The sequence below is a fragment of the Phoca vitulina genome, unplaced genomic scaffold (genome assembly GCF_004348235.1).
Source record: "Phoca vitulina isolate PV1807 unplaced genomic scaffold, GSC_HSeal_1.0 scaffold64, whole genome shotgun sequence".
NCBI classification, from domain to species: domain Eukaryota; kingdom Metazoa; phylum Chordata; class Mammalia; order Carnivora; family Phocidae; genus Phoca; species Phoca vitulina.
The window spans coordinates 7,639,436-7,665,381 of NW_022589767.1; the positions used below are offsets into that span (position 1 = coordinate 7,639,436).

The following is a 25,946-nucleotide window of genomic DNA, read 5'->3' on the forward strand; positions in this document are numbered from 1 at the left end:
AAAGATTTTATTTATTTATTTGAGAGAGAGAATGAGAGACAGAGAGCATGAGAGGGAAGAGGGTCAGAGGGAGAAGCAGACCCCCCGCTGAGCAGGGAGCCCGACGTGGGACTCGATCCCGGGACTCCAGGATCATGACCTGAGCCGAAGGCAGTCGCCCAACCAACTGAGCCACCCAGGCGCCCAAGATAATTGAATGTTTAAAAGTCATTACCCCCCCTTTTTTTCTTAAAGATTTTATTTATTTATTTGACAGAGACACAGCGAGAGAGGGAACACAAGCAGGGGGAGTGGGAGAGGGAGAAGCAGGCTTCCCGCTGAGCAGGGAGCCTGATATGGGACTCGATCCCAGGACCCCAGGATCATGACCTGAGCTGAATCATGACCTGAGCCGAAGGCAGACGCTTAACAACTGAGCCACCCAGGTGCCCCTAAAAGTCATTACCCCTTTTAATTGCCTTATCAAACTATATATTATCTTCTTGACAAAAAAAAAAACCCCATAAGGTCATATTTAAAGATTTTCAACATGGTATTTGTGAATTTGTCAATGAAATGCTCGGCCAGGTATTGGAAGAAACTGATGTTATGCCAGCGCTGCCACTTTTCTTGTTGTCCTCTGTTGATTTGTGTCCTGCCCACCCATAACCGTGTTTGAGGAGCCCAGAGATAAAGGCAGAAACAGCTAAGCCCATCAGGATTATGGGTCTCAAGCCAAATGTTATAGCGCAGTGACGGCAGGACTTTCCAGGCTAGAAAACTTGAAAGTGTATTGTGTTTCTTCACCCTTAAAATAATTTGTAGCTCTAGAGTAATGTTTCCTGTACTTCTAGGATTAGAAAGGCAAGGATTCTTACCTTCCTAAAATGTTCTTACAGAGGCATCTGGGTGGCTCAGTCGCTGAGCATCTGTCTTCGGCTCGGGTCATGGTCCTGGGGTCCTGGGATCGAGCCCCACATCGGGCTCCCTGCTCTGCGGGAAGCCTGCTTCTCCCTCTCCCACTCCCCCTGCTTGTGTTCCTGCTCTCGCTATCTCTCTCTCTCTGTCACATAAATAAATAAATCTTTTAAAAAAAAGAAGTTCTTACATTTGGATACCTCTATAGCCTTTGAACCGACCCTACACCTGTCTTTTCTCCAAGAGAGGTTAGGTGTTAACCTGGCAATGCCATCTTAATTGCTGAGCCACCATGGAGTCTGGAGATAAATAAATACGGAGATCAGTACCCTTATTCATTAAGGTAAAAGTTTGCTGGAGCCAAGTAAGAAGACTAATATTTACACCATATAGAAGAGGTAAAAACCTTTAGTCCTTTATCACTTTGCCTTTTAAAAATTTTATTCTTGTGAAATCAGTTAAAAAGACTCCCTAAATTACCTATATAATATAGAGATGATAAAAAAAAATCTCCAGTGGTTTATCTCTACTTTTTAAAAAATAAAATTCACTGTAAAACCTGCTTAAGGAGATATCTTAGATTCAAAAAGCAATTATCCCAAATGGCCAAATTCTAACACTCATTTTAATTTTTAAAAGTATGTGCTTTGAATAATTTTTCATTGCCTGAGGTTTTTTTTTTTTTTTTAAGATTTTATTTATTTAATTGACAGAGAGAGAGAGTGAGAGCGTGAACACAAGCAGGGGGAGTGGAAGAGGGAGAAGCAGGCTTCCCACCGAGCAGGGAGCCCGATGCGGGGCTCGATCCCAGAACGCTGGGACCATGACCTGAGCCAAAGGCAGACGCTTAACGACTGAGCCACCCAGGCTCCTCTCATTGCCTGAGTTTTTTCAAGTAATTTTAAGCTAGTTACACAATATACAAAGTAAAATAACTTTTTTTTTTTTTTTTTTAAGATTTTATGTATTTGAGAGAGAGCGAGCACAAGCAGGGGGAGCGGCAGGGAGAAGGAGAAGCAGACTCCCCACTGAGCAGGGAGCCCAACTTGGGGCTCGATCCCAGGAACCTGAGATCATGACCTGAGCCAAAGGCAGATGTTTAGGCAGATACTTAATCTGACTGAGCCACCCAGGTGCCCCAGAAGTAAAATAACTCTTTAAAAGAGAACCATTAGGAACAAACTGTTAAGATTATTGTGTAACATTGTGTCAACTATTCTTCAATTTAAAAAAAAAAAAACTGTTTAGATTATTTTAAATAACGTTTCCTCCATACTCCATACCCTCTTTCCTTATCCCAAGACTATTAGTGTTGTTAAACTGACGTTTCCCGGGGCGGGCTTCATTCAGCACAGTTCAGGGCATGAAATCTCTGGTTGTGGAGGATTCTTAGACAAGAGTTACTAATTCATTTTACAACAGTGCTCCCTATATCTTTGTTGTTTGTGTTACATGTGCCAACACCACACTATATACTAGTAATAAAACTGATCAAGGTCCTTGCCTTACTTTATCAATTTGTTGACTTCATACCACTCTGAAATGTCTGAAGAGTAATTACAACCTATAGAAGAGTACCTACACTCCCATAGAATAGCATCCTGAAACAGTGAAGTGACAATGTATTTTTGACCATTTGTAGAATCATTCCATATTCAATAGATGACAGGTGGTTAAAGACCAATGTGAAAATTTTCTCTGTGATTTTAGGGTTGGGGGTGATTTTTTTCCAAAGGAGAAAAATATAGGTGAGTAGCATCTATATTGAGTCTCTATAAGCAGGATTCACTGATTTATTTAGCTGAATTAGGTTTATTACATTACTGTAAATTTATTCCGAGTAAAGATATATCAGGCTTCTGGTGTTATTGAAAATCCAACGTGCTAAAATAGAACTATTTAGTATTTTTTATTTATGGAGAAATTTTAACCAGGGTAGATAAGATAATGCTTTAAACAGGAAAGGAAAGGAAAAATGAATTACAAGGAAAATGAATTACAAAAGTTTTTATTTTGCCCAATATTAACTACACAATTTTCTAAAACCTAGAAAGCTTGTAGTTGCAGTGATAACAATATAAAAGCACATTTTCCCCCATTAAAGTAATTAATGCTCTTTGATTTTTAGGAACTGGAACGAGCATGGAGAGAATATGACAAGTTAGAATACGACGTAACTGTTACCAGGAACCAGATGCAAGAACAGCTAGATTGCCTTGGTGAAGTTCAGGTACAGAAGTGAATTTTTTTTTGCATTGTCTCAACTGGTTTTGACTGGTACTGTACAACCCACCTCGTCAGATTTGTGCATGCCCATGGGGTGCCTGGGTGGCTCAGTCGTTAAACGTCTGCCTTCGGCTCAGGTCATGATCCCAGGGTCCTGGAATCGAGCCCCACATCGGGCTCCCTGCTCAGCGGGAAGCCTGCTTCTCCCTCTCCCACTCCCCCTGCTTGTGTTCCTGCTTTCTCTCTCTCTCTGTCAAATAAATAAAATCTTAAAAAAAAAAAGATTTGCGCATGCCCTTAATAGTTTTTACATTATTGGCCACCTAAGACATAGGTTTAAATACTTTCAGTGATAGGAATCTTACTATCCCACGAAGTGGCCCATTTCTCATTGTTTAAAAGTTCTTTTTTCTGTTGGGCACATGGTGTGATCCCTCTGATGTTTTTGCTCCTGCCTAACTGTGTTAAAGTTAGTATTGAAGTGTTGAATTTAAATGGACTTATCAAATAAAGGATAACTTATCTTTTCATAAAATTTATTATAATCCAGGGCACCTGGCTGCCTCAGTCAGTACAGTGTGCAACTCTTGATCTTGGGGTTGTGAATTTGAGCCCCATGTTGGGTATAGAGATTAATTAAAAATAAAAAAATAAAAATTTATCCTAATGCATTCTATATTAAATTCCTCTTTTTTATCAAACTATTTTAGCCTATTGACTTTTGATATGTTATCGGATAGGGAAAGATGCAGCACTGCTTAGCATAAAGAATCCAGTTTTGTAAACACTCACATCTAGAATTAAGTTCCAGGTGTTAATTTTCTTGTCTGTAAAATAGAAACAGTAATACCTGTCTTAAAGTGTTGCTCTGAGAAAGGGAAGATAATATATGTTCGAGAAAATAGTAAAAGTCACTTCATGCTTGTGACTATAAATTTAGCCATCTGCCTTGGAAACCTTATGGACTCAACAGACAAGTCAATACAAGGAATAAAGGTTAGTAAAGTTGACTCTTAGAAAACCAACTGTCCTCCATCTGGGCTGTCCAGTATAGTAGCCACGAGCTACATGCTATTGTTGGGCTTGAAATGTTGCCAGCGTGATGAGAAACTAAATTTTTAATTGTATTTCATTTTAGTTATCTAAATTTAAGTACCCACATGTGGTTGTGACTTCTATATTGAACACTGGGGTCAATACCAACTATAGTAGGAAAAAAAAAAAAAACCTGAAATATCTAAGAAATAACCCAGGGGTCAACAAACTTTTTCTGTAAAAGACCAGATATTAAAATATTTTAGATGTTGCAGATGTATATACTCGGTCACATAATCTTGGGCAGTTTTGTTTTTTTTATAACCCCTTAAGATGTGAAAATTCATTTTTAGCTTTCAGGCCACAGCAGTTTACCTGATTTAACTTAACAAAAAATGTTCATCATGAAAATGTAATGTCTATATTATAGGACATAAGATTTGAATAAATAGAGAAGTGGAATTGGTATACCATGTTCATGGATGGCCTAATTTAACATTCTCTAATGAAAATTCTTCATATAAACTCAAATTCTATTCCAATCAGATTTCCTCCAGAATTCTTTCAAAAAATTAACAAAATAGTACTAATATTTTAAAGGTATAATGAAGGCCACAATATTGTTTTGTTTTGAAAAATAAAGAACTAAAAGGCTCACTCTATGAGCTATAACATTGCACATAGACCAGTTACATAATGACTCTGCACTTCAGTATTCACAGCTGTAAAATAAAAATTATAGTGCCTACCTCTATCAGGTTATTAATAATGACTAAATATGTTGATATTTTTGAAGCACTTAGAATAGTATCAGGCACATAAAACATACTGTATAGTGTTTATTAAATAAATAAGTAAACGGGGCACCTGGCTGGCTCAGTTGGGAGAGCAGGCAACTCTTCATCTAGAGGTTGTGAGTTCAAAACCCACATTGAGCATAGAGCTTACTTTAAAAATAATAATAATAATTAAGTAAATAAGCAAACAATGAAGGCAACATAAACAAACTTAAAAGATGGCATACTGGCAAAAAGTATTGTCAACCACTAAAATTCAACAAGAGTGACTATTTTGATCTTCAAGGAAATTTCTTTGATTTGGAGAAGCGATACATTAGAAAAATGGACAGAGAACATGACTTGTTAATCTATAGAAAGTAAAACTCAGATTGCTAACAAGTGTTTGAATATTGTTCAGAGTCACCATAATCAGAGAAATGCAAAATAATACAAAAATGAGATTTTCATTGTACACCTTTCAGATAGGTAAAACTACATACATTTTTTTTAATTATTGCAAAAATAATATGTATCCTATATACATGTGCACATATCTGATTTTTATAATTGAAATTCACTCCCTAGAAGTCTCTATCAGTATTCACATCCCTGGGTTGTCCTTGTGTTTGGGTCTTGTGTGAATACTTCCTTCTTTTATTTTGATGCTTCTAGCCCTGTGGCTTGGGAAACTGGGTAACCAAGGTTATGTATTGCCTTTTTGAAGCAGCATAGCACATAGTCCTCATGTTTATAGACTTTAAAAGCATATTTTCACCTCTCAGAGGACTTTTTAGCTAAAATTTTTTTCTGGTTAATGTGACAGTTTTGTACTTCATTGCCCTTTTTTAAAAAAAATAATTTACATTCCTGGGGCGCCTTGGTGGCTCAGTCGTTAAGCGTCTGCCTTCGGCTCAGGTCATGATCCCAGGGTCCTGGGATCGAGCCCCACATCGGGCTCCCTGCTCAGCGGGAAGCCTGCTTCTCCCTCTCCCACTCCTCCTGCTTGTGTTCCCTCTCGCTGTGTCTCTCTCTCTGTCAAATAAATAAATAAAATCTTTAAGTAAGTAAATAAATTTACATTCCAAAAAATGATATTTCTTGTTATCCAAAGTATCAATAAGTCATAGAGTTCTATTTGAATCTTACTGGAAACCAATATGATCTCATTTTCTAGAATTTCTAGAACTTAGGAAATTAGTATACTTCCCATTTATTTTTTCTTCTCCCTTAAAAATATTTTTTTTAATTTGAGTTTGTGAGTTTCTATTTTGTTCTGTTTTCTTTTTGTTTTCCATTTTTTAGTTCCTTGTGATCAGCAATAATGCAAGCCAAAGCTTATTGAACAGATGTGAAATAGTGCACTTAAGTCTGAGAAATTGAATTTTTTCTTTCTGTGCTTCATCAAAGGCCACAGAAGTTGAAAACTTGGGGAGAGTCACATAGAGCATGTTAAATATTCTCAAAACTTAATCCACTGCAATTTTCATTTTTTTAAATATATAATTAGTGGGATTTACAACTTTTTTTTTTCCCCTTCTATGTGGGCTCTTTTTCGTGAAAGACTGAATCAGCAGGAATTCAGCGTGCACAGATTCAGAAAGAACTTTGGAGAATTCAGGATGTCATGGAAGGACTGAGTAAACACAAACAGCAAAGAGGCACTACAGAAACAGGTAAATCAGCTTTTCTGCAGTAATTGACCATAATCTCACATCTCAGTGGAATGACACAGGGTGCCTGGCTGACTCAGGTAAAAGAGCATGCAACTCTTGATCTCAGAGTCATGAGTTCGAGCCCCATGTTAGCCCTGTGTTGGGTATAGAGATTACTATACAATAAATAAATAAACTTTTTAAATAAATAAATAAGTAGATAGGATGACGCATAGAATTGGATTTCTTTTGTTATTTGAATGGATTTTTGACATCAGAAAACAGGCACTCTTGTAACGTTGAATCAGTACACTAAATTTATAAAGTAAAAAACAAAAGTTCTGCCAGCCTCACCCGCAGCAAAAATAAATTACTGTTTTTTGTGTATAATTATATGCATGCATAATGTTTTGCTTTTGTGATTTTTTTTTCCCCCACAACAAAGAATGGAATCATAGTATACTTATTTTTCAACAATTTGGTTTTTTCTCCTTAACAGTATAGTGCAATAATAACTGTAAGAATCCATTGTATAGATGAACTATAATGTATCCATTTGTGTTGTTGGACATATAGGTTGTTTCCAGGTATGGGATTTGGTTTTTTTCTGTCATAAACCATGTTGTGTGTGGTGTGTGTGTGTGTGTGTGTTATTGTATATACGGCTAAACGTGAAGGCTAGAGATTACAAGAAGTTAGAAATGAGCACGCATCTTTCATTTTGCTAGGCACAGCCAAATTGCCCTTCTAAATAATTGTACTGAATTATATTTACATCAGTAGTGCTTCAGAAAACCCATTTCCCTATACTCTTGTTTAAACTAGATATTTTAATTTGTGTTTTTAAATACAGTTGCTTTCAGATTCTGGAAACATTAATAAACAAGGGATTAGAAACTGAAGGCTTCATTTAAAATAAGTGAAATGGGGGCACATGGCTGGCACAGTCAGTGGAGCATGCGACTCTTAACCTCGGCGTTGTGAGTTCAAGCCCCACTTTGGGTGTAGAGATTACTTAAAAATAAAATCTTTAAAAATAAGATAAAATAAATGAGATGAAATGATTCCTTTTAATGTAGATTTAAAGAATATGTTTAGTGTAAGTAGTTACATTTTGGTTTTTTTTTAGGTATGGCAGGGTCAAAGCCTTTCTCAACAGTTAAGTACAAAAATGAGGTAAGTTTGGATTATCTATCTCTAAATTATTTTAAATGTGTAACACATGAATTAGAATTTGTCTTCTCTTCATAACAGAAATGTTTCCTAAATATATTTAAGTTACTGTTTTAATCTTGAAATTTCACTGATTCAGTACTTTGATACTTCTAACAGATGTGATTTTTCTTCCCTTAATGCAAAAAAAAAAAAAAAAAAAAAAGTTGAATCACTACTTTTCATCTGTGTTAGAACTTTAACATTGTCATACTTTTTCTAATACAAGTAATTTGAATATTTATCATTGTTTCTTATTCTTGGTAAAATTTGTAGGATGATTGATAGATAAGTTGGCTGTGTGTCATGCATACCATAGAGAAATTACAACTACAAAGAGATACTGTCAACCTGATTGAAATCATCTGTGGTCTTGAATTTTGTATTAAAACCAATCAAAAAAATGTTTCTTTATTTTGTCTCTTAAAATTACCAAAAAAAAGTAAGATTTTTAAATTAATTATTTTCCTCTATTTTTAAAGTGAAATAACAGTAGTTTTATACATCTGTTTTGATGTTAAGCTTCAGATGAACACTAACCCATATGTTACAGGAAAAAATTAGATAAAACCATATTTAAGACCCAGTTACTGGCTATCATACTTTGCATTTTTTATTTACTTTCCAATATGAGACTTTTGGCTTGGCAGTGTCCCTTTAATTATCTTAAAGTGAATTTAAGTTAACTTACCATTGCAAAGAATTTAGATATACTTAATTCAATATGCTTATCTAAATAAGGTGACTATTCTACAATCTTTAGGAAGAGGAAGTAGTCCCACCTCGTCCTCCACTTCCTCGGTCCTATGACTTTACAGAGCAGCCTCCCATAATCCCCCCTCTGCCCAGTGATAGCAGCTCCTTGCTCTGTTATAGCAGGGGCCCAGTCCATCTGCCTGAAGAAAAGAAGAGTCATCAAGTTCAAGGATATCCAAGAAATGGATCTCACTGTGTAAGTGGCTTCAGTAGCCACAGAATAATCAATCATGTACCTGCCCTCTCATTTTTGAAAGTTTATTTTAAACTCAGACTTTTCGTTAATTATAACCCCACTTTTAGCCAGTGTTTTTCTGTTTGTTTATATATAGTTATCATTTGTGCTTTTCCTGTTTTGGTTTTACCATTCTCATTTTTTTATATTTTTACAATTTTAATACTTCATAATTTCATATTTTTAATAAATGTTTTTGTAAAGTGGTTACTTTGCATTTGCCTAAGAAGTCATATTTTAAATATACCATTTCAGGATATTAGAGGCAAAATATCCTTGGATCAGAAAGAAGTGAGAATGAAAAAAGATTGTTGCTAGGAATGATAAAAGGGTTGGGATATAGGCAGTTCCATCTAGGAAAACTATTAGGGGATGTGGACATTGCCAAGGAGAGATGTTACCCATGGAAGCTGGAAATAAGAGGTTTGGGATTAAACAAATAAATGTAAAATGCGGTAAGCTAGAAGAGAATTAAGGAGATAAGGAATAGGGCTAATTTAATTAATACGATAAAATTATTTTCAGACCTCAGATGTACTGGGATAAAAAATGTTCTAATGACTTTGTCCCTAATAAGAATATTCTTAATTTGAAAACCAAAACTTTTACTGGTTAAAAATATTTCAGTTTTTTTTTCCTATGTTATTTGTAATATATATATATGTATCAATTACATATATCAATTGTGCCTGTACCCAAGATAGCTGACTGAAGCTTTCAATTTTTGGGGTTTGATTTGAGGCTTTAGAGGTAAACATTATAAAAGAAACTTGTGCCAATTTTTTTTTTTTGAAATTACATGTCTTCCTTTCAAGGGTCCAGATTATAGACTCTACAAGAGTGAACCAGAGTTAACAACAGTGGCAGAAGTTGATGAATCTAATGGAGAAGAAAAATCAGAACCTGTTTCAGAAATGGAAACTTCCGTTAAAGGTCAGCATTTGGGATATGTTTTATCTCCTGTGTTTTTCAGACATTTTAACAATAAAATCAGTTTATGTGTTGGCCCAGTATATATATACAAGTCCACAATCCCTTATCTGAAACCTTTGGAATCTGATGAGCTTCTGAATTCAGAAGTTTCACGTATTAGGAAGGTAACATGATCCATAAACCATGCATTACATGTCATCTCAGCTAGGCATGAGGCCACATCCCCTTCTGAAATAACGTAGTATTTCTGGAATATTCACCCTAAGAGGAGGGATAAAGACTAAAAAGCTTCATATCAGTCCAGGTTAGCTTTTACTGAGAAATAAGTACATTCCAAACTTTTGAAAAGCTTTCCATTTCCTGAGATTTTGGGATAGGGAGGTTTTGGTTTTCTTCTGTTTGAAAATTGTACATAAAAGATCAAGGGCTGAGGGGTACCCTGCTGGCTCATTCAGTAGAACATGTGACTCTTGATCTTGGGGTCATAAGTTGGACCTCCACATTGGGCGTAGAGTTTACTTAACCAAAAAAACACGTAAATAAACAAATTCCATGACATAGTATTCTTACTGGGTGTACTCTGACTTTTTAAAGTTTAATTATTTTTGGTAATCTCTACACACAACGTGGAGATAGGTTGATCAAGATTTGCACACTCTTCCTTCTGAGCCAGCCCAGCACCCCTGATTTTTTTTTTTTAAATACTGATCATTCTTCAGAGTTGTAAAGAAAAAGGATAGAGGGGGCAGTATTCAAGAATAAAAAGATAGAAAAAGCCAGATACAGTGCAATGATTCAACCTTGATTGGATTGTGGTTTGTTTTAAATTCAATTAATTAACATATAATGTATTATTAGTTTCAGAGGTAGAGGTCAGTGATTCATCAGTTTTACATAATACCCAGTGCTCATTACATCACGTGCCCTCATTAATGTCCATCACCCAGTTACCCCATCCCCTCCAGCAACCCTCAGTTTGTTTCCTAAGATTAAGAGTCTCTTATGGTTTGTCTCCCTCTCTGATTTCGTCTTGTTTTATTTTTTCCTGTCTTCCCCCATGATCCTCTGTTTTGTTTCTTAATTTCCACATGAGTGAGATCATATGGTAACTGTCTTTTTCTGATTGACTTATTTCGCTTAGCATAATACCCTCTAGTTCCATCCACGTTGTTGCAAATGGTAATATTTCTCCTTTTTTGATGGCTGAGTAATATTCCATTGCATATATATACCACATCATCTTTATCCATTCATTTGTCCATGGAGATCTGGGCTTTTTCTGTAGTTTGTCTATTGTGCACATCGCTGCTATAAACATTGGGGGTTCAGGTGCCCCTTCAGATCCCTACATTTATATCTTTGGGATAAATACCTAGTAGTGCAATTGCTAAGTCATAGGGTAGCTCTATTTTTAACTTTTTGAGGAACCTCCATACTGTTTTCCAGAGTGGCTGCACCAGCTTCCATTCCCACCAGCAGTGTAAGAGGGTTCCTCTTCCTCCACATCCTCCCCAATATTTGTTGTTTCCTGAGTTGTTCATTTTAGCCATTCTGACTGGTGTGGGGTGGTATCTCATTGTGGTTTTGATTTGTATTTCCCTGACGGCGAGTGATGTGGAGCATTTTTTCATGTGTCTGTTGGCCATTTCTATGTCTTCTTTGGAGAAGTGTCTGTTCATGTCTTCTGCCCATTTCTTGACTGGATTATTTGTTCTTTGGGTGTTGAGTTTGATAAGTTCTTTATAGATCTCAGATAACACCCCTTTATCTGATAAGACATTTGCAAATATCTTCTATTTTATATGTTGTCTTTTGGTTTAGTTGACTGTTTCCTTTCATGTACAAGAGCTTTTTATCTCATGAAGTCCCAATAATTCATTTTTGCTTTTGTTTTCCTTGCCTTTGGAGATATGTCTTGCAAGATGTTGCTGGAACTGAGGTCACTGAGGCTGCTGCCTGTATTCTCTTCTAGGATTTTAATGGAATCCTGTCTCACATTTAGAATTTTTATCCCTTTTGAGTCTGTTTTTGTGTATGGTGTAAGGAAATGGTCCAGTTTCATTCTTCTGCATGTGACTGTCCAGTTTTCCCAACACCATTTGTTGAAGAGACTGTCTTTTTTCCACTGGATATTCTTTCCTGCTTTGTCGCAGTTTAGTTGACCATAGAGTTGAGGGTGCATTTCTGGGCTCTATATTCTGTCCCATTGTTCTATGTATCTCTTTTTATGCCAGTACCGTACTGTCTTCATGATTACAATTTTGTAAGAGAGCTTGAAGTCCGGAATTGTGATGCCACCAACTTTGGTTTTCTTTTTCAACATTCCTCTGGCTATTCGGGGTCTTTTCTGGTTCCATACAAATTTGAGGATTATGTGTTCCATTTCTTTGAAAAAAGTGGATGGTATTTTGATGGGGATTGCATTGAATGTGTAGATTGCTCTAGGTAGCATTGACATCTTCACAATATTTGTTCTTCCAATCCATGAGCATGGAATGTTTTTCCATTTCTTTGTGTCTTCCTCAATTCCTTTCATAAGTGTTCTATAGTTATTAGAGTACAGATCCTTTTCCTCTTTGGTTGGGTTTATTCCTAGGTATCTTATGGTTTTGGGTGCAGTTGTAAATGGGATCGATTCCTTAAGTTCTCTTTCTTCTGTCTCATTGTTTGTATAGAAATGCAACTAGAAATGTATTTTTGTGCATTGATTTTATATCCTGCCATGTTGCTGAATTCCTGTATGAGTTCTAGCAATTTTAGGGTGGAGCCTTTTGGGTTTTCCACATAGAGTTGCCATGTCATCTGCTAAGAATAAAAGTTTGACTTCTTTGCTGATTCGGATACCTTTTATTTCTTTTTGTTGTCTGATTGCTGAGGCTATGACTTCTAGTACTGTTTGAACAACAGTGGTGAAAGTAGACATCCCTGTCGTCTTCCTGACCTTAGGGAAAAGCTCTCAGAATGCTATTCACTGTGGGCTTTTCATATATGGCTTTTATGATATTGAAGTATGTTCCCTCTATCCTACACTGTATAGAGTTTTATTCAAGAAAGGATGCTGTATTTTGTCAGATGCTTTTTCTGCATCTGTTGAGAGTTTCATATGGTTCTTGTTCTTGTCCTTTCTTTTATTAATGTAGTGTATCACATTGATTGATTTGTGGATATTGATCCATCCTTGAAGCCCAGGAATAAATCCCACTTGGTCATGGTGAATAATCCTTTTAATGTACTGTTGGATCCTATTGGCTAGTATCTTGGTGAGAATTTTGACATCCATGTTCACCAGGGATATTGGTCTTTAATTCTCCTTTTTAGTGGGGTCTTTGGTTTTGGGATCAAGGTAATGCTGGCCTCATAAAATGAATTTGGAAGTTTTCCTTCCATTTCTATTTTTTGAAACAGCTTTAGAAGAATAAGTATTAATATTTCTTTAAATGTTTGGTAGAATTCCCCTGGGAAGCCATCTGGCCCTGGACTCTTGTTTATTGGGAGATTTTTGATTACTGCTTCAATTTCCTTGCTGGTTATGGGTCTGTTCAGGCTTTCTATTTCTTTCTGTTTCAGTTTTGGTAGTTTATAAGTTTCTAGGAATACATCCATTTCTTCCAGATTGCCTAATTTTTTAGCATATAATTGCTCATGATGTGTTCTTATAATTGTATTTCTTTGGTGTTGGTTGTGATCTCTCTTTTTTTTTTTTTAAGATTTTATCTATTTATTTGGCAGAGAAGAGGGGGCTGGAGAGAGAGAACAAGCAAGGGGAGTGGCAGGGAGAGGGAGAAGCAGACTCCCCGCCAAGCAGGGAGCCAGATGCAGGGCTGGATCCCAGGACCCCAAGATCACGACCCGAGCTGAAGGCAGATGCCCAACCAACCAACCCACCCAGGCACCCCTGATCTCTCCTCTTAAATAAAAATTTAGGTCCTTTCTCTTTTCTTTTTAATAAGTCTGGCCAGGAATTTTTCAGTCTTATTAATTTTTTCAAAGAACCAGCTTCTAGTTTCGTTGATCTATTCTACTTTTCTTTTGGTTTCTATTTCATTGATTTCTGCTCTAATCTTTATTCTTTTCCGCTGAATTTAGGCTTTATTTGCTGTTCTTTCTCCAGCTCCTTTAGATTATGTATTTGAGACCTTTCTTGTTTCTTGAGAAAGGCTTGTATTGCTATATACTTCCCTCTTAGGACCACCTTTGCTGCATCCCAAAGGTTTTGAACAGTTGTGTTTTTTTTTTTTTTTTTTTTTTTTTTAAAGATTTTATTTATTTATTTGACAGAGAGAGACACAGCGAGAGAGGGAACACAAGCAGAGGGAGTGGGAAAGGGAGAAGCAGACTTCCTGCCGAGCAGGGAGCCCAATGCGGGGCTCGATCCCAGGACCCTGGGATCATGACCTGAGCTGAAGGCAGACGCTTAACAACTGAGCCACCCAGGCGCCCCTGAACAGTTGTGTTTTCATTTTAATTTGTTTCCATGAATTTTTTTAATTCTTCTTTAATTTCCTGATTGACCCATTCATTCTTTAGTAGGATGCTCTTTAGCCTCCATGTATTTGAGTTCTTTCCAAATTTTCTCTTGTGATTGAGTTCCAGTTTCGAAGCATTGTGATCTGAAAATATGCAGGGAGTAATTCCAGTTTTTTGGTACCAGTTGAGACCTGATTTGTGACCTAATATGTGATCTATTCTGGATAATGTTCCATGTGCACTCAAGAAGAATGTGTACTCTTGATTTAGGATGGAATGCTCTGAACGTATCCATTGTGTCATTCAAAGCCCTTGTTTCCTTGTTGATCTTCTGCTTAGATGATATGTCCATTGCAGTGAGGGGGGTGTTAAAATCTCCTACTATCATTGTATTATTATAGATGTGTTTCTTAGATTTTGTTATTAATTGGCTTATATATTTGGCTGGTCCCATGTTAGGGGCATAAATATTTACAATTGTTAGATCTTCTCACTGGATAGACCCTTTAATTATGATATAGTGTTCTTCCTATTACAGTCTTTGGTTTAAAATCTCATTTGTCTATATAAGGATTGCCACCCCAGCTTTCTTTTGATATCCATTAGCCTGATAAATGGTTTTCCACTCCCTCACTTTCAATCTGGAGGTGTCTTTGGGTCTAAAATGAGTCTCTTGCAGACAGCATATCAATGGGTCTTGCTCTTTTGTCTAATCTGCTACCCTGTGTCTTTTGATTGGGGCATTTAACCCATTTACATTCTGAGTAACTAGTGAAAGATATGAATCTAGTGCTATTGTTTTACCTGTAAAGTCACTGTTTCTGTATATTGTCTCTGTTCCTTTCTCGTCTGTGTTACTTTTGCCCTCTCTTTTTGCTTAAAGGATCCCCTTTAGTATTTCTTGCAGGTATGGTTTAGTGATCACAAATTGTTTTAGTTTCTGTTTGTCCTGGAAGCTTTTTATCTCTCCTTCTATTTTGAATGACATCCTAGCTCGATAAAGTATTCTTGGCTGCATATTTTTATCATTTAGCACCCTGAATATATCATGCCAGTCCTTTCTGGCCTGCCAGGTCTTTGTGGATAGGTCTGCTGCCAGTCTAATGTTTCTACCCTTATAGGTTATGGACCTCTTGTCCCTAGCTGCTTTCAGGATTTTCTCTTTTTTTTGGAGATTTGCAAGTTTCACTGTTATATTCCACGATGTTGACCTGTTTTTATTGATTGTGAGGGGGCGTTCTCTGTGCCTCCTGGACTTGAATGCCTGTTTCCTTCCCTAGATTAGGGAAGTTCTCTGCTATAATTTGTTCCAGTGTACCTTCTGATTCTCTCTCTCTCTCCCTCTCTTCTTCTTCTGGGATCCCAATTACTCTAATACTGTTTTGCCTTATGGTATCACTTATCTCTCGAATTTTCCCCTCATGATCCAGTAGTTGTTTCTCTTCTTCTCAGCTTCTTTATTCTCCATCATTTGGTCTTCTATATCACTAATTCTCTCTTCTGCCTCATTTATTCTAGCAGTTAGAGCCTCCATTTTTTATTGCATCTCAGTAGTAGCCTTTTTTATTTTGGTCTGATTAGATTTTAGTTCTTTTATTTCTCCAGAAAGGGATTCTCTAGTATCTTCTATGCTTTTTTCAAGCCCAGCTGGTAAATTTATAATCGTTATTCTGAACTCTAGTTCCGACTTCTTACTTCTATCCATACTGATTAGGTCCCTGGCAGTCAGTACTGCCTCTTCTTCTCTTTTTTGAGGTGAGATTTTCCATCTTGTCATTCTTGCAGAAAGTGGTGGCTTTTCTATTTGGAGAGTTGCAGCTATTCTTAGCTTTCTGGTTAAGTTCACAGGTGTTTAGAATGATTTGATAGCTATCTATCTGAATTCCTGGGACCAGACAAAACTAAGATCTCCTACTCCTCTGCCATCTTGGACTATCTCTTCTAGATTGTGGTGGGTTTTTTGTTTTGTTTTGTTTTTTAAGATTTTATTTATTTGACAGAGAGAGACACAGTGAGAGAGGGAACACAAACAGGGGGAGTGGGAGAGGGAGAAGCAGGCTTCCCGCAGAGCAGGGAGCCCGATGCAGGGCTCGATCCCACCCTGGGATCATGACCTGAGCCGAAGGCAGACACTTAATAACTGAGCCACCCAGGCGCCTAGATTGTGGTTTTAAAAAAATCTCTAGGAGCACCTGGCTGGCTCAGTCAGTGGAGCATGCAGCTCTTGATCTCAGGGTTGTGAGTTTAAGCCCTATGTTGGATGAAGAGATTACTTTAAAAAAAATGATAAGTAAATGTTTTTTGAAGTCTAAAGAAATTCTTGGGACAGTTATGGAAATTTAAGTATGTTCTAGAGATGATCAACAGTGTGATATTGTGGTTATATAGGAAAATGTGTACATGTCTCATAAAAAACTGTATGTGTGTGTGTTCACATGCAGTTGACTTGAACAACATAGATTTGAACTATGAGGGTCCACTTAAATGCAGATTTTTTTTCAATAAATATTGTACAGTACTGTAAATGTATTTTCCATATGGTTGTTTTAATACGGTTTTCTTTTGTCTAGCTTACTTTATTGTAAGAATACAGTATATAACACATACAACATACAAAATAACGTGTTAGTAGTTGCCAGTCAACAGTAGGCTATTAATAGTTAAGTTTTTGAGGAATCAAAAGTTATATGCAGTGGCATCTGGCTGGCTCAGTCTATAGAGCATGTGGACTCTTGATCTTGGAGTCGTGAGGTTATGAGAGGAGGAATCCAGTAATTTAAGTGGAGCACTAAAATGCCTTGTGGCAGTACAAAGCTCAGAACCTGAACAAATTAGGAATCTGATAGGACGCCCCCTCAAGTAAAGCTGGAAACCTCTGAGGGCTATACTCTCAGTGAAAACTGATTAATTAGATTTCATCAAAATTTAAAACTCCTCCCCATTAGAATGGGAGAAAATAATATATATATCATATAACAAAGGCCTTGTATTCAGATTATATAAACAGTCTTGCAAAGCAATAATAAAGACAACCCAATAAAAGTAGGTAAAAGACTTAGAAACAAATAAAGTATACAAACATATGAAAAAGTTTTACAACTGATCAATCATAAATGCAGTTTTGATGCAAATTAAAATCAGTTCACACCTTCTGGAATAGCTAAAATTAAGACTTACTACCAAGTGTTTGTTAGGACACGGAACAGTTGGAATTCACACACACTTCTGATGGTGGTATAAGATAAAACAACAGTTTGGTAGTTTCTTACAAAATTAAAATTAAATTAAGTATGCAATTATCATATCCCAACAGTTCTGCTCCTATATATTTACCTAAGAAAAATGGAAACATCATTCCTCAAAAAAACTTCTACAAGGATTTTTACAGCAGTTTTAATTCATTATAAACAAAAATTGGGGGCAACCCATATGTCTGTAAACAAGAGTATGGATAAACAAATTGTGATATCTTCATATAATGGAATACCCCTCAGCAATTAAAAAACATTGATAGATGTACATGTGTGACTCTCAGCAACTTGTATAAATATGAAAAAAATTACATTAAGTGAAAGAAGTCAGACATAAAGAGACAGGTATATGATTCCCTTTATATGAAGTCTGAGAATAGACAAAACTAATCTATTGGTGATAGACAACAACAAAACAGTTGCCTTTGGCAGAAGGGTGGGATTGACTGGAAGGGAATTTTGTGGGGTGACGAAGATGGTCTATCTTGTTTGAAATGATTACACAGATGTTGTATGCATATGCAGCTAGGGATAAGAATGCATTTATCAAACCTCACCAGTTGTGCATTTAAGAATTTAAGATCTATGCATCTTAGTTATACATTTTGCCTCAATAAAACTAGGAAAGAACAGTAAAGACAGAAACTGGAGAGTTTGAGGCACCTGGGTGGCTCAGTTGGTTAAGCATCTGCGTTCATCTCAGGTCATGATAGCAGGGTCCTGGGATTGTTCCCTCCATCAGGCTCCCTACTCAGCAGGGAGTCTGCTTCTCCCTCTGCCCCTCCTCCCCCCTACTCATGCACACTCACTCGCGCTCTCTCTTTCAAAAATAAGTAAATAAAATCTTTTTTAAGAAAACAAAAACAGGAGAATTTGCCACTTACTGTCATTTGAGAGAGTTCTGCAGCACTTCATATAGAAGGAAGGTGGTCAGTTATGGAAAGTCTGAGAAGCAGAGAACTAAAATATTTGAAAGCAATAGCATATAAAACAGGAGGAAACTTGTTGGTATTAATATGTTCTAAAGTCCTTGTATTGTTCCAGAGGATGGTAATGATCATGATTACTTTTATACTTTAATAAGTTAAGCGTGCATGCTTAAGGATAAGATAAAGAAAAGAAAAAGACTGTATAGTTTCCAAACTAGTAGGGAAGCAAACCGAACGAGAATCCAAAAGAAGAAAAAGAAAATACAGAGGAAGTGGGAAAAATGTTAAACAAAAAATAGGGTGGCAGAAATAAATCTAAATACATGAGTAATTATAATTATAACAAATATAATTAGACTAAATGCTTCTCTTGAAAGAAGAAGGTTGTCAAACTGGATTAAAAATAAAATATAGCTATGTCATGTTTATAAAAACATCTAAAAGTTAAGGCAACTAAAAAATTTAACCTCATGTTGAGGGAAAACATCAAGTTGTAGAAAGATACATAGCATATAGCTCCACATATGTGTAAGTTAAAAATATGCAAAACTGAAATAGTTTTTTTTTTTTTTAGGAATTCAAATATTACAGAACTATAAAGAAAACGAGGGGGAAGATAAACGCATAATTAGACAGTTAATTACCTCTGAGGAGAGACAGGAAAGGAGAGGGGATTAGGGAGTGTTTTAAGGTCATGATGATATTTCTAAACTATGTGATGACCAAATGGGTAGGTCATTCTTTATGCTTGCACATATTTTACACTTAGTCCTTTTTATCTGCTCTGTTTAATAAAAACAGTAAAGGGGAAAGTCTCTTTCATTTATCCAATCAATAATTGTGTAGTAAGTGCTAAGTAAAAATTTGGGTAGTGTATAAGTTAATGAAATATCAGGCATGTAGCCATGATTTGGAGAAACTTTTTTTTTTTTTTTTGGAGAAACTTTTAAAGCAGAGGTTCACAACCAGCCACCTACAAACCAGATCTTTGTTCTCCTTGTTGATGAATACACAATACACGGCCAAGATTAAAAAAAAAAAATCAGGGAGTATACAACACTTGAGCAGACACTTCACAAGAGAGTATATTCACATAGCAAATAAGTGTATGAAAAGAAGTGCAGTGTTGGGGCGCCTGGGTGGCTCAGTCAGTTAAGCGTCTGCCTTCGGCTCAGGTCATGATCCCAGGGTCCTGGGATTGAGCCCCACGTCACTCTCCTTGCTCGGCGGGAAGCCTGCTTCTCCCTCTGCCTGCCATTCCCCCTGCTTGTGCTCTCTCTGTGTGTCTCTCTCTCTGACAAATAAATAAATAAAATCTTAAAAAAAAAAAGGGCAGTGTTTGTAGTCACAGGGAAATGCAGATTAAAACCACAGTGAGATTCCACTTACGGCATACCACATTGCCCCAGTTAAGACTGGCATTACCCTTTTAAATTATCTAAATGTTTTTAGTAGTAGTTGTAGTAGTTAGTTAGTAGTTTTGTAGTTTGTAGTAGTTAGTGGTTTTGCTGGGATTTTCCAGATATACAGTTATGTCATAATTGTAATTTTCCTTTCCTCATTTTATGTATCTTCCTTCTCTGGAGCCGGTAGTTGCACAATAGTGTTAATAGAGAAGGTAGTGGATATCCTAATTCTGTTGTTGACTTAAGTGGAAATGCTTTTAAATTTTTCCCATTGATCATGGTACTGGCTTTGGTGTGGGCTGTCTACATTGATCATATTGTGGAAGTATCCATTCATTTTCATTTCACTAAAGCTTTCCTTTTTTTTTTTTTTTTTTTAAGATTTTATTCACTTGAGAGAGCGTGAGAATGAGCGGTGGGGAGAGGGAGAAGCAGACTCCTCGCTGAGCAGGGACCAAATGCAGGGTTTGATCCCGGGACCCTGAGATCACAAACTGAGCCAAAGGCAGACACTCAACTGACTGAGCCACCTAGGTGCCCCAAGTTTTCCTTTTTCTTGAAAGGATACTGAATTTCATTAAATGCCTTGCTAGCGATCATGTTTTTCTCTTTATATATTAATGTATTGAGTTACATTTACTAGATTTTCTAAATTAAACCATCCATTTGCAGGGCGCCTGGGTGGCTCAGTCAGTTAAGGGTCTGACTCTTCAGCCCAGGTCTTGATCTCAGGGTTGTAAGTTCAAGCCCCACGTTGGGCTCCACAGTGGGCATGGAGCCTGCTGAAAGAAAGAGAGAGAGAAGGGGAGAGAGAAATAAAAAAATTTAAAAACCATCCATTTGCATTCCTAAGATAAACCTCATTTATGGTGTATTTTTCCTTTAAGGTGCTACTAGATTCTATTTGATAATGATTTATTTCATACTGTTGCATTAATAGTTATAAATATTTGTAAGTATTAATATTTATGAATAAATGTGGAGTTTTCTTAGCCCACAAAATGTGTTGGTTGCCACCATTTTTTTTGTTTTAAGATTTTATTTATTTGAGAGAGAGAGAGCATGAGCAGGGGAAGGGGCAGAGGAAGAGGGAGGAGAGGCTCCCCAGAGTGCTGAGCCTGAAGCCGAGCTTGATCCCAGGACCCAGAGATCGTGACTTGAGCCAAAGGCAGACACTTAACTCACTGAGCCACCTAGGCTCCCTGTTGGTTGCCAACATTTAAAGATTGGGATTTTGGGGTGCCCAGGTGGCTCAGTGGGTTAAGCATCTGCCTTCAGCTCGGGTTGTGATCTCATGGTCCTGGGATCGAGCCCCATGTCAGGCTCCCTGCTCAGCAGGGAGTCTGCTTCTACCCCTTCTCCCTGCTCCTTCTCTCTCTCACTCTCTCAAATAAATAAAATTTTAAAAAATAAAAATAAAGGGCGCCTGGGTGGCTCAGTTGGTTAAGCGACTGCCTTTGGCTCAGGTCATGATCCTGGAGTCCCTGGATCGAGTCCCGCATCGGGCTCCCTGCTCAGCGAGAAGCCTGCTTCTCCCTCTAACCCTCCCCCCTCTCACCTACTCTCTCTCTCTCATTCTCGCTCTCTCAAATAAATAAATAAATCTTTAACAAAAAAAAAATAGGAACTTTGTAGCTTTTCTTAAAAACTCAATAGAATCTAGGGGCACCTGGCTGGCTTAGTGGGTAGAACATACAACTCTCTCAATCTCAGGGTTGTAAATTCGAGCCCCACCTTAGGTGTGGAGATTACTTAAAAATAAAAGATTTAAAAAAAAAAAAAAAAACCCTCAATAAACCTAGCCAGAATACACCTGTTTCAACAACACTGGTTTCCTGGACCTGAGTAGCATCTACTTGCTTCGGGTAGGGTATGAGGGGAAAGTTGCTGTATATCATAATGTGTAACATTTTTAATTCCTATGGGCAAAGTGTTTAGAGCATATATAAAATAAGGACTACACCTTATATCTTATTCCATTCTTTTTTCTGGCTCCTATGTAGTCATAATGCCCCATGATCTGTATTGGATAAATGTGACCAGTCAAGTTTACAAAATTTAGCAATTTAATAAGTGACTTTAACTCATCAGTAGGAATTTAATTGAATTGGAAAAAGTAAAGAAGTTGATAATTATTTGTTCCATCAATGCATGTCTTTACTGACAAAAAATACCTTGTCTGACATATGTTCTCTATTCGGTTTGAATTCTTCCTCAAAATTTGCCTCTTAAAACTTAGGTGTTTGGGGGCGCCTGGGTGGCTCAGTTGGTTAAGCCACTGCCTTCAGCTCAGGTCATGATCCTGGAGTCCCGGGATCGAGTCCCGCATCGGGCTCCCTGCTCAGCAGGGAGCCTGCTTCGCTCTCTGACCCTCCCCCCTCTCATGCTCTCTCTCTCTATCTCATTCTCTCTCTCAAATAAATAAATAAAATCTTAAAAAAAAAAAACTTAGGTGTTTGGTTTTTTATTTTCTATTTTTAATAATCTCTATACCCACATGGGGCTCGAACTCACAACCCTGAGATCAAGAGGTGAATGCTTTCCCAGCTGAGCCAGCTTTGCACCCCTAGGTGTTTGGGTTGTTTGTTTGTTTTTTAACTTATAATCATAAGCTCTCATCTGAATAAATGTCTGAAGTACGCAGATCAATTATGGTATAATTTGTGCCACGTGACTTAAAGTGGGGCTTTTAAAAATGGATCACTAACTGGGATAATAGAGACTTTCTCTTTGAATTGCAAAATTACCTATATTGTGTATCAGTTCAGCTCTTCATATTCTTAAATATACAACCTTATAATATTCATACAGTTCATAAACAATATTAAAACCTAAGCTACAGGGGCGCCTGGGTGGCTCAGTCGTTAAGCGTCTGCCTCCAGCTCAGGTCATGATCCCAGGGTCCTGGGATTGAGCCCCACATCAGGATTCCTGCTCGATGGGAAGCCTGCTTCTCCCTCCCCCACTCGCCCTGCTTGTGTTCCCTCTCTCGCTGTGTCTATCTCTGTCAAATAAATAAATAAAATCTTAAAAAAAAAAAAAAGAAACCTAAGCTACAGATTGTTTGGTGTATAAATTAAAGGAGTCCTCGATGATTGACCTACCATTTGTCTTGGGGGAGAAATTATCCTTCCTTTTTCCTTTTTCTACTTAGTTGATGTAACTGTTAAGTGAGCCCAAAGAGAGTGGTATTTTTCTTTTTTTTTTTTTCCTAAGGAAACCATTGAGATATTAACAATTTGTTCTTTTACTAATGTCCTCAGTGGATGATAGTGCATATATTCTGCTTAAACAAGATGACTACAATATAAATGCATATTTTATATGTTAACTTATTTTTAGCTGCTTTTATTTTTGTTGCGTTAATGATTTTGTGTTGTATGTTTTGTTTTCTATGGTGTGTGTTCACTTTAGAAATTTTTAAAATTACAAAAGAGAAGGTGGCAGTGATTACCTATAGGTAACTATTGATAACGTTGTTAGTGGACTGTTTATTGAGACAGTGTGACTGAAAAGAGACCAAATGGAAATTAAGGACATTTAGGTAAATCACTTAACCTTTCTGGGCCATGCCTTTCCTGATCTTTAATATGTGAGAGGATTAAGGTCCTTTCAATCTCTGAAAATGTTGTGAATGGAAAGAAGGCTAAAGGAGAAGCCCCAGCCATGCTGCTGCTGAGCTATATGGACTCGAGGAAGTAAATCAATGCAGACACTGCACTTCATTTACCTTCTTTCCTTTAGAAGGTTGTTGTGAGGATATATTATCCATTGTGTATTTCTAATTTTATAATTAAAATGTTTGATATCATCTATTAATCTGTAGAACCTTAGGTAGAGTACTTTAATGGAAGGCTACTACATTTTCCCTGGCCCTTTTCAAACAATAAATTTGCCCTGTAGAGCCCCTGGCTGGCTCAGTCAGTAGAGCATGCAGACTCTTGATCTCGGGGTTGTAAGTTCAAGCCCTACTGGGTATAGAGATTACTTAAAAATAAAATCTTTAAAAAAATAAACAGGGACGCCTGGGTGGCTCAGTCATTAAGCGTCTGCCTTCGGCTCAGGTCATGATCCCAGGGTCCTGGGATCGAGCCCCGTGTTGGGCTCCCTCCTCCACGGGAAGCCTGCTTCTCCTTCTCCCACTCCCCCTGCTTGTGTTCCCTCTCTCGCTGTGTCTGTGTCTGTCAAATAAAAAAATCTTTAAAAAATAAAATAAAATAAATAAACATAAGGCTGGCAATTAGAGACATTTTGAAAAAAATAAAAATAAATTTGCCCCTTTTTTGAGAAAGAGAGCACGTGCACACTAACGGGAAGGGGGCGTGCAGAGGAAGAGGTAGAGAAAATCTTAGGAAGTACAGAGCTCATGATTCTGAGAAAATGACCTGAGTGGAAATCAGGAGTTGGACGCTTAACTGACTGAGCCACCCGGGCACTCCAATAAATTTGCCTTTTGATTTTAAAAGCCTCAGAGAGGTGGCTGTGTGGCTCAATCAGTCAAGCGTCAGACTCTTGATCTCAGCTCAGCTCTTGATCTCAAGGTTAGGAGCTCAAACCCTGCTCTGGGCTCCACACTGGGCACGGAACCTACTTAAAAATTAAATAAATAAAAGCCTCAGAAATTGAGTATGTCAAAAGAAAGCATTATGTTGTGTGAAAGATGTTTTGTAGAACTTACTGCTGTTTTAATTTTTAGGTTCCCACTTTCCTGTTGGAGTAGTCCCTCCCAGAACAAAATCACCAACACCTGAATCTTCGACAATAGCCTCCTATGTAACCTTAAGGAAAACTAAGAAGATGATGGATTCAAGAACGGTATTTAACTAGAAGTTAATTTCTAGAAGGATTTTTAATCCTATATATTGTTTTCTCATACATAATTTCCTTTTTAGTGTTTCACCAAAATTTTTTTTACATACTCTAAGAAAAACTTAGTAATCTTAATTTTTTTTAAAATTATATTCAGGAAATTAGCACTAGGGGACAGACCTACTCAATACCTAATCTAGGTTTGTTTTGATCAGCCTTGAGTTGATGTCCACAGTTTGTGGAATATAGCTGCCTTATATTACATTTCTTGACACCTCTAAGAATTTCTTTGATGAGACTGAGAGACATGTCCTTCAGGCAACAAGGTAATGGATTTCCAGACTACCCTGAGTTTAGAGGGCCTTTTAGCTGTGGTAGATTTGGAGTTTGCCAGTCGTCTGGTGACCCTGAGAAATGTGAATTGAGATTGGGAAATAAATTCTATATTTCACATACTCATCTGAGATCCATTTAATTCAACCTGCTGTAAACCAGTCTAATCTTGGTCATTTTGGGAAGATTATCAGGGTACTTTACTCCTTTTCAACCAGGTAGTCTTAGAAATTTGGGCTGCAAAAGAATTTTTTTTTTTTTTTTGAGAGAGAGCACAAGTGGGGCTGGCAGGGGAGGGGGGAGGTAGGAGGGGCAGAGGGACAGGGAGAAGCAGACTCCTCACTGAGCAGGAGCCCAATGCAGGGCTCCATCCCAGGACCCTTGAGATCATGACCTGAGCTGAAGGCAGACACTTAACTGACTGAGCCACCCAGGTGCCCAAGAATTTTTTTTTTTTAAGATTTTATTTATTTATCTTAGCATGAGCAGGAGTGGGGCAGAAGGAGAGAGAATCTCAAGCAGACTCCAAGCTGAGTGCAGAGTCCAGCACGGGGCTCGATCTCACAACTCTCAGATCATGACCTAAGCCGAAATCAAGAGCCAGATGCTCAACCAATTGAGCCACCCAGGTGCCCCCAGAACTTTTACTTTTCATCTTTATAAATTCTCTACTAATTTGTAGGTATGAAGTAGGTATGAAGTAATTTGATAATTTTAAACTTCAAGAATAAAAAGTACTACAAATGATAAGATCTATGGTTATTCTTGAAAGATACTAAACTACAGCTACAAAATATATGCCCAAAACATCTGACAAATTTATATACAAGAAATATATTTTTAATTAGTACAAAATTATAAAGACCTAGAAAGATAATTATTGTAGAATAAAAATTAATGAATTTCTATATATCAGTATTACCATTAGCAGTCATGGTTTTATAATAGTATCATTTGTTCATAGTTAGGCATTTTTTTTTTTTTTTTTACTGATTGAAAGGCTGTTTTCTTTGGAAATTATAATGC

General features: G+C 37.1%; 1 protein-coding gene across 16 annotated transcripts in view; it reads left to right on the top strand.

Annotated features, from left to right (window-relative positions):
* PLEKHA5 (pleckstrin homology domain containing A5) overlaps positions 1-25,946 on the top strand; it is a 236,782-nt gene that overhangs the window by 199,873 nt on the left and 10,963 nt on the right. For 11 of the 16 annotated variants that reach the window (XM_032391724.1, XM_032391727.1, XM_032391722.1 and 8 more), the window contains 6 exons: positions 3,026-3,127; positions 6,499-6,610; positions 7,719-7,765; positions 8,565-8,753; positions 9,608-9,725; positions 24,475-24,593. In XM_032391724.1, coding sequence (XP_032247615.1) covers positions 3,026-3,127; positions 6,499-6,610; positions 7,719-7,765; positions 8,565-8,753; positions 9,608-9,725; positions 24,475-24,593 — 687 coding nt within the window. Of the gene's footprint in view, positions 1-3,025; positions 3,128-6,498; positions 6,611-7,718; positions 7,766-8,564; positions 8,754-9,607; positions 9,726-24,474; positions 24,594-25,946 lie in introns of those variants that run through there. The other 5 variants (XM_032391729.1, XM_032391728.1, XM_032391736.1 and 2 more) reach the window with 3 other exon arrangements.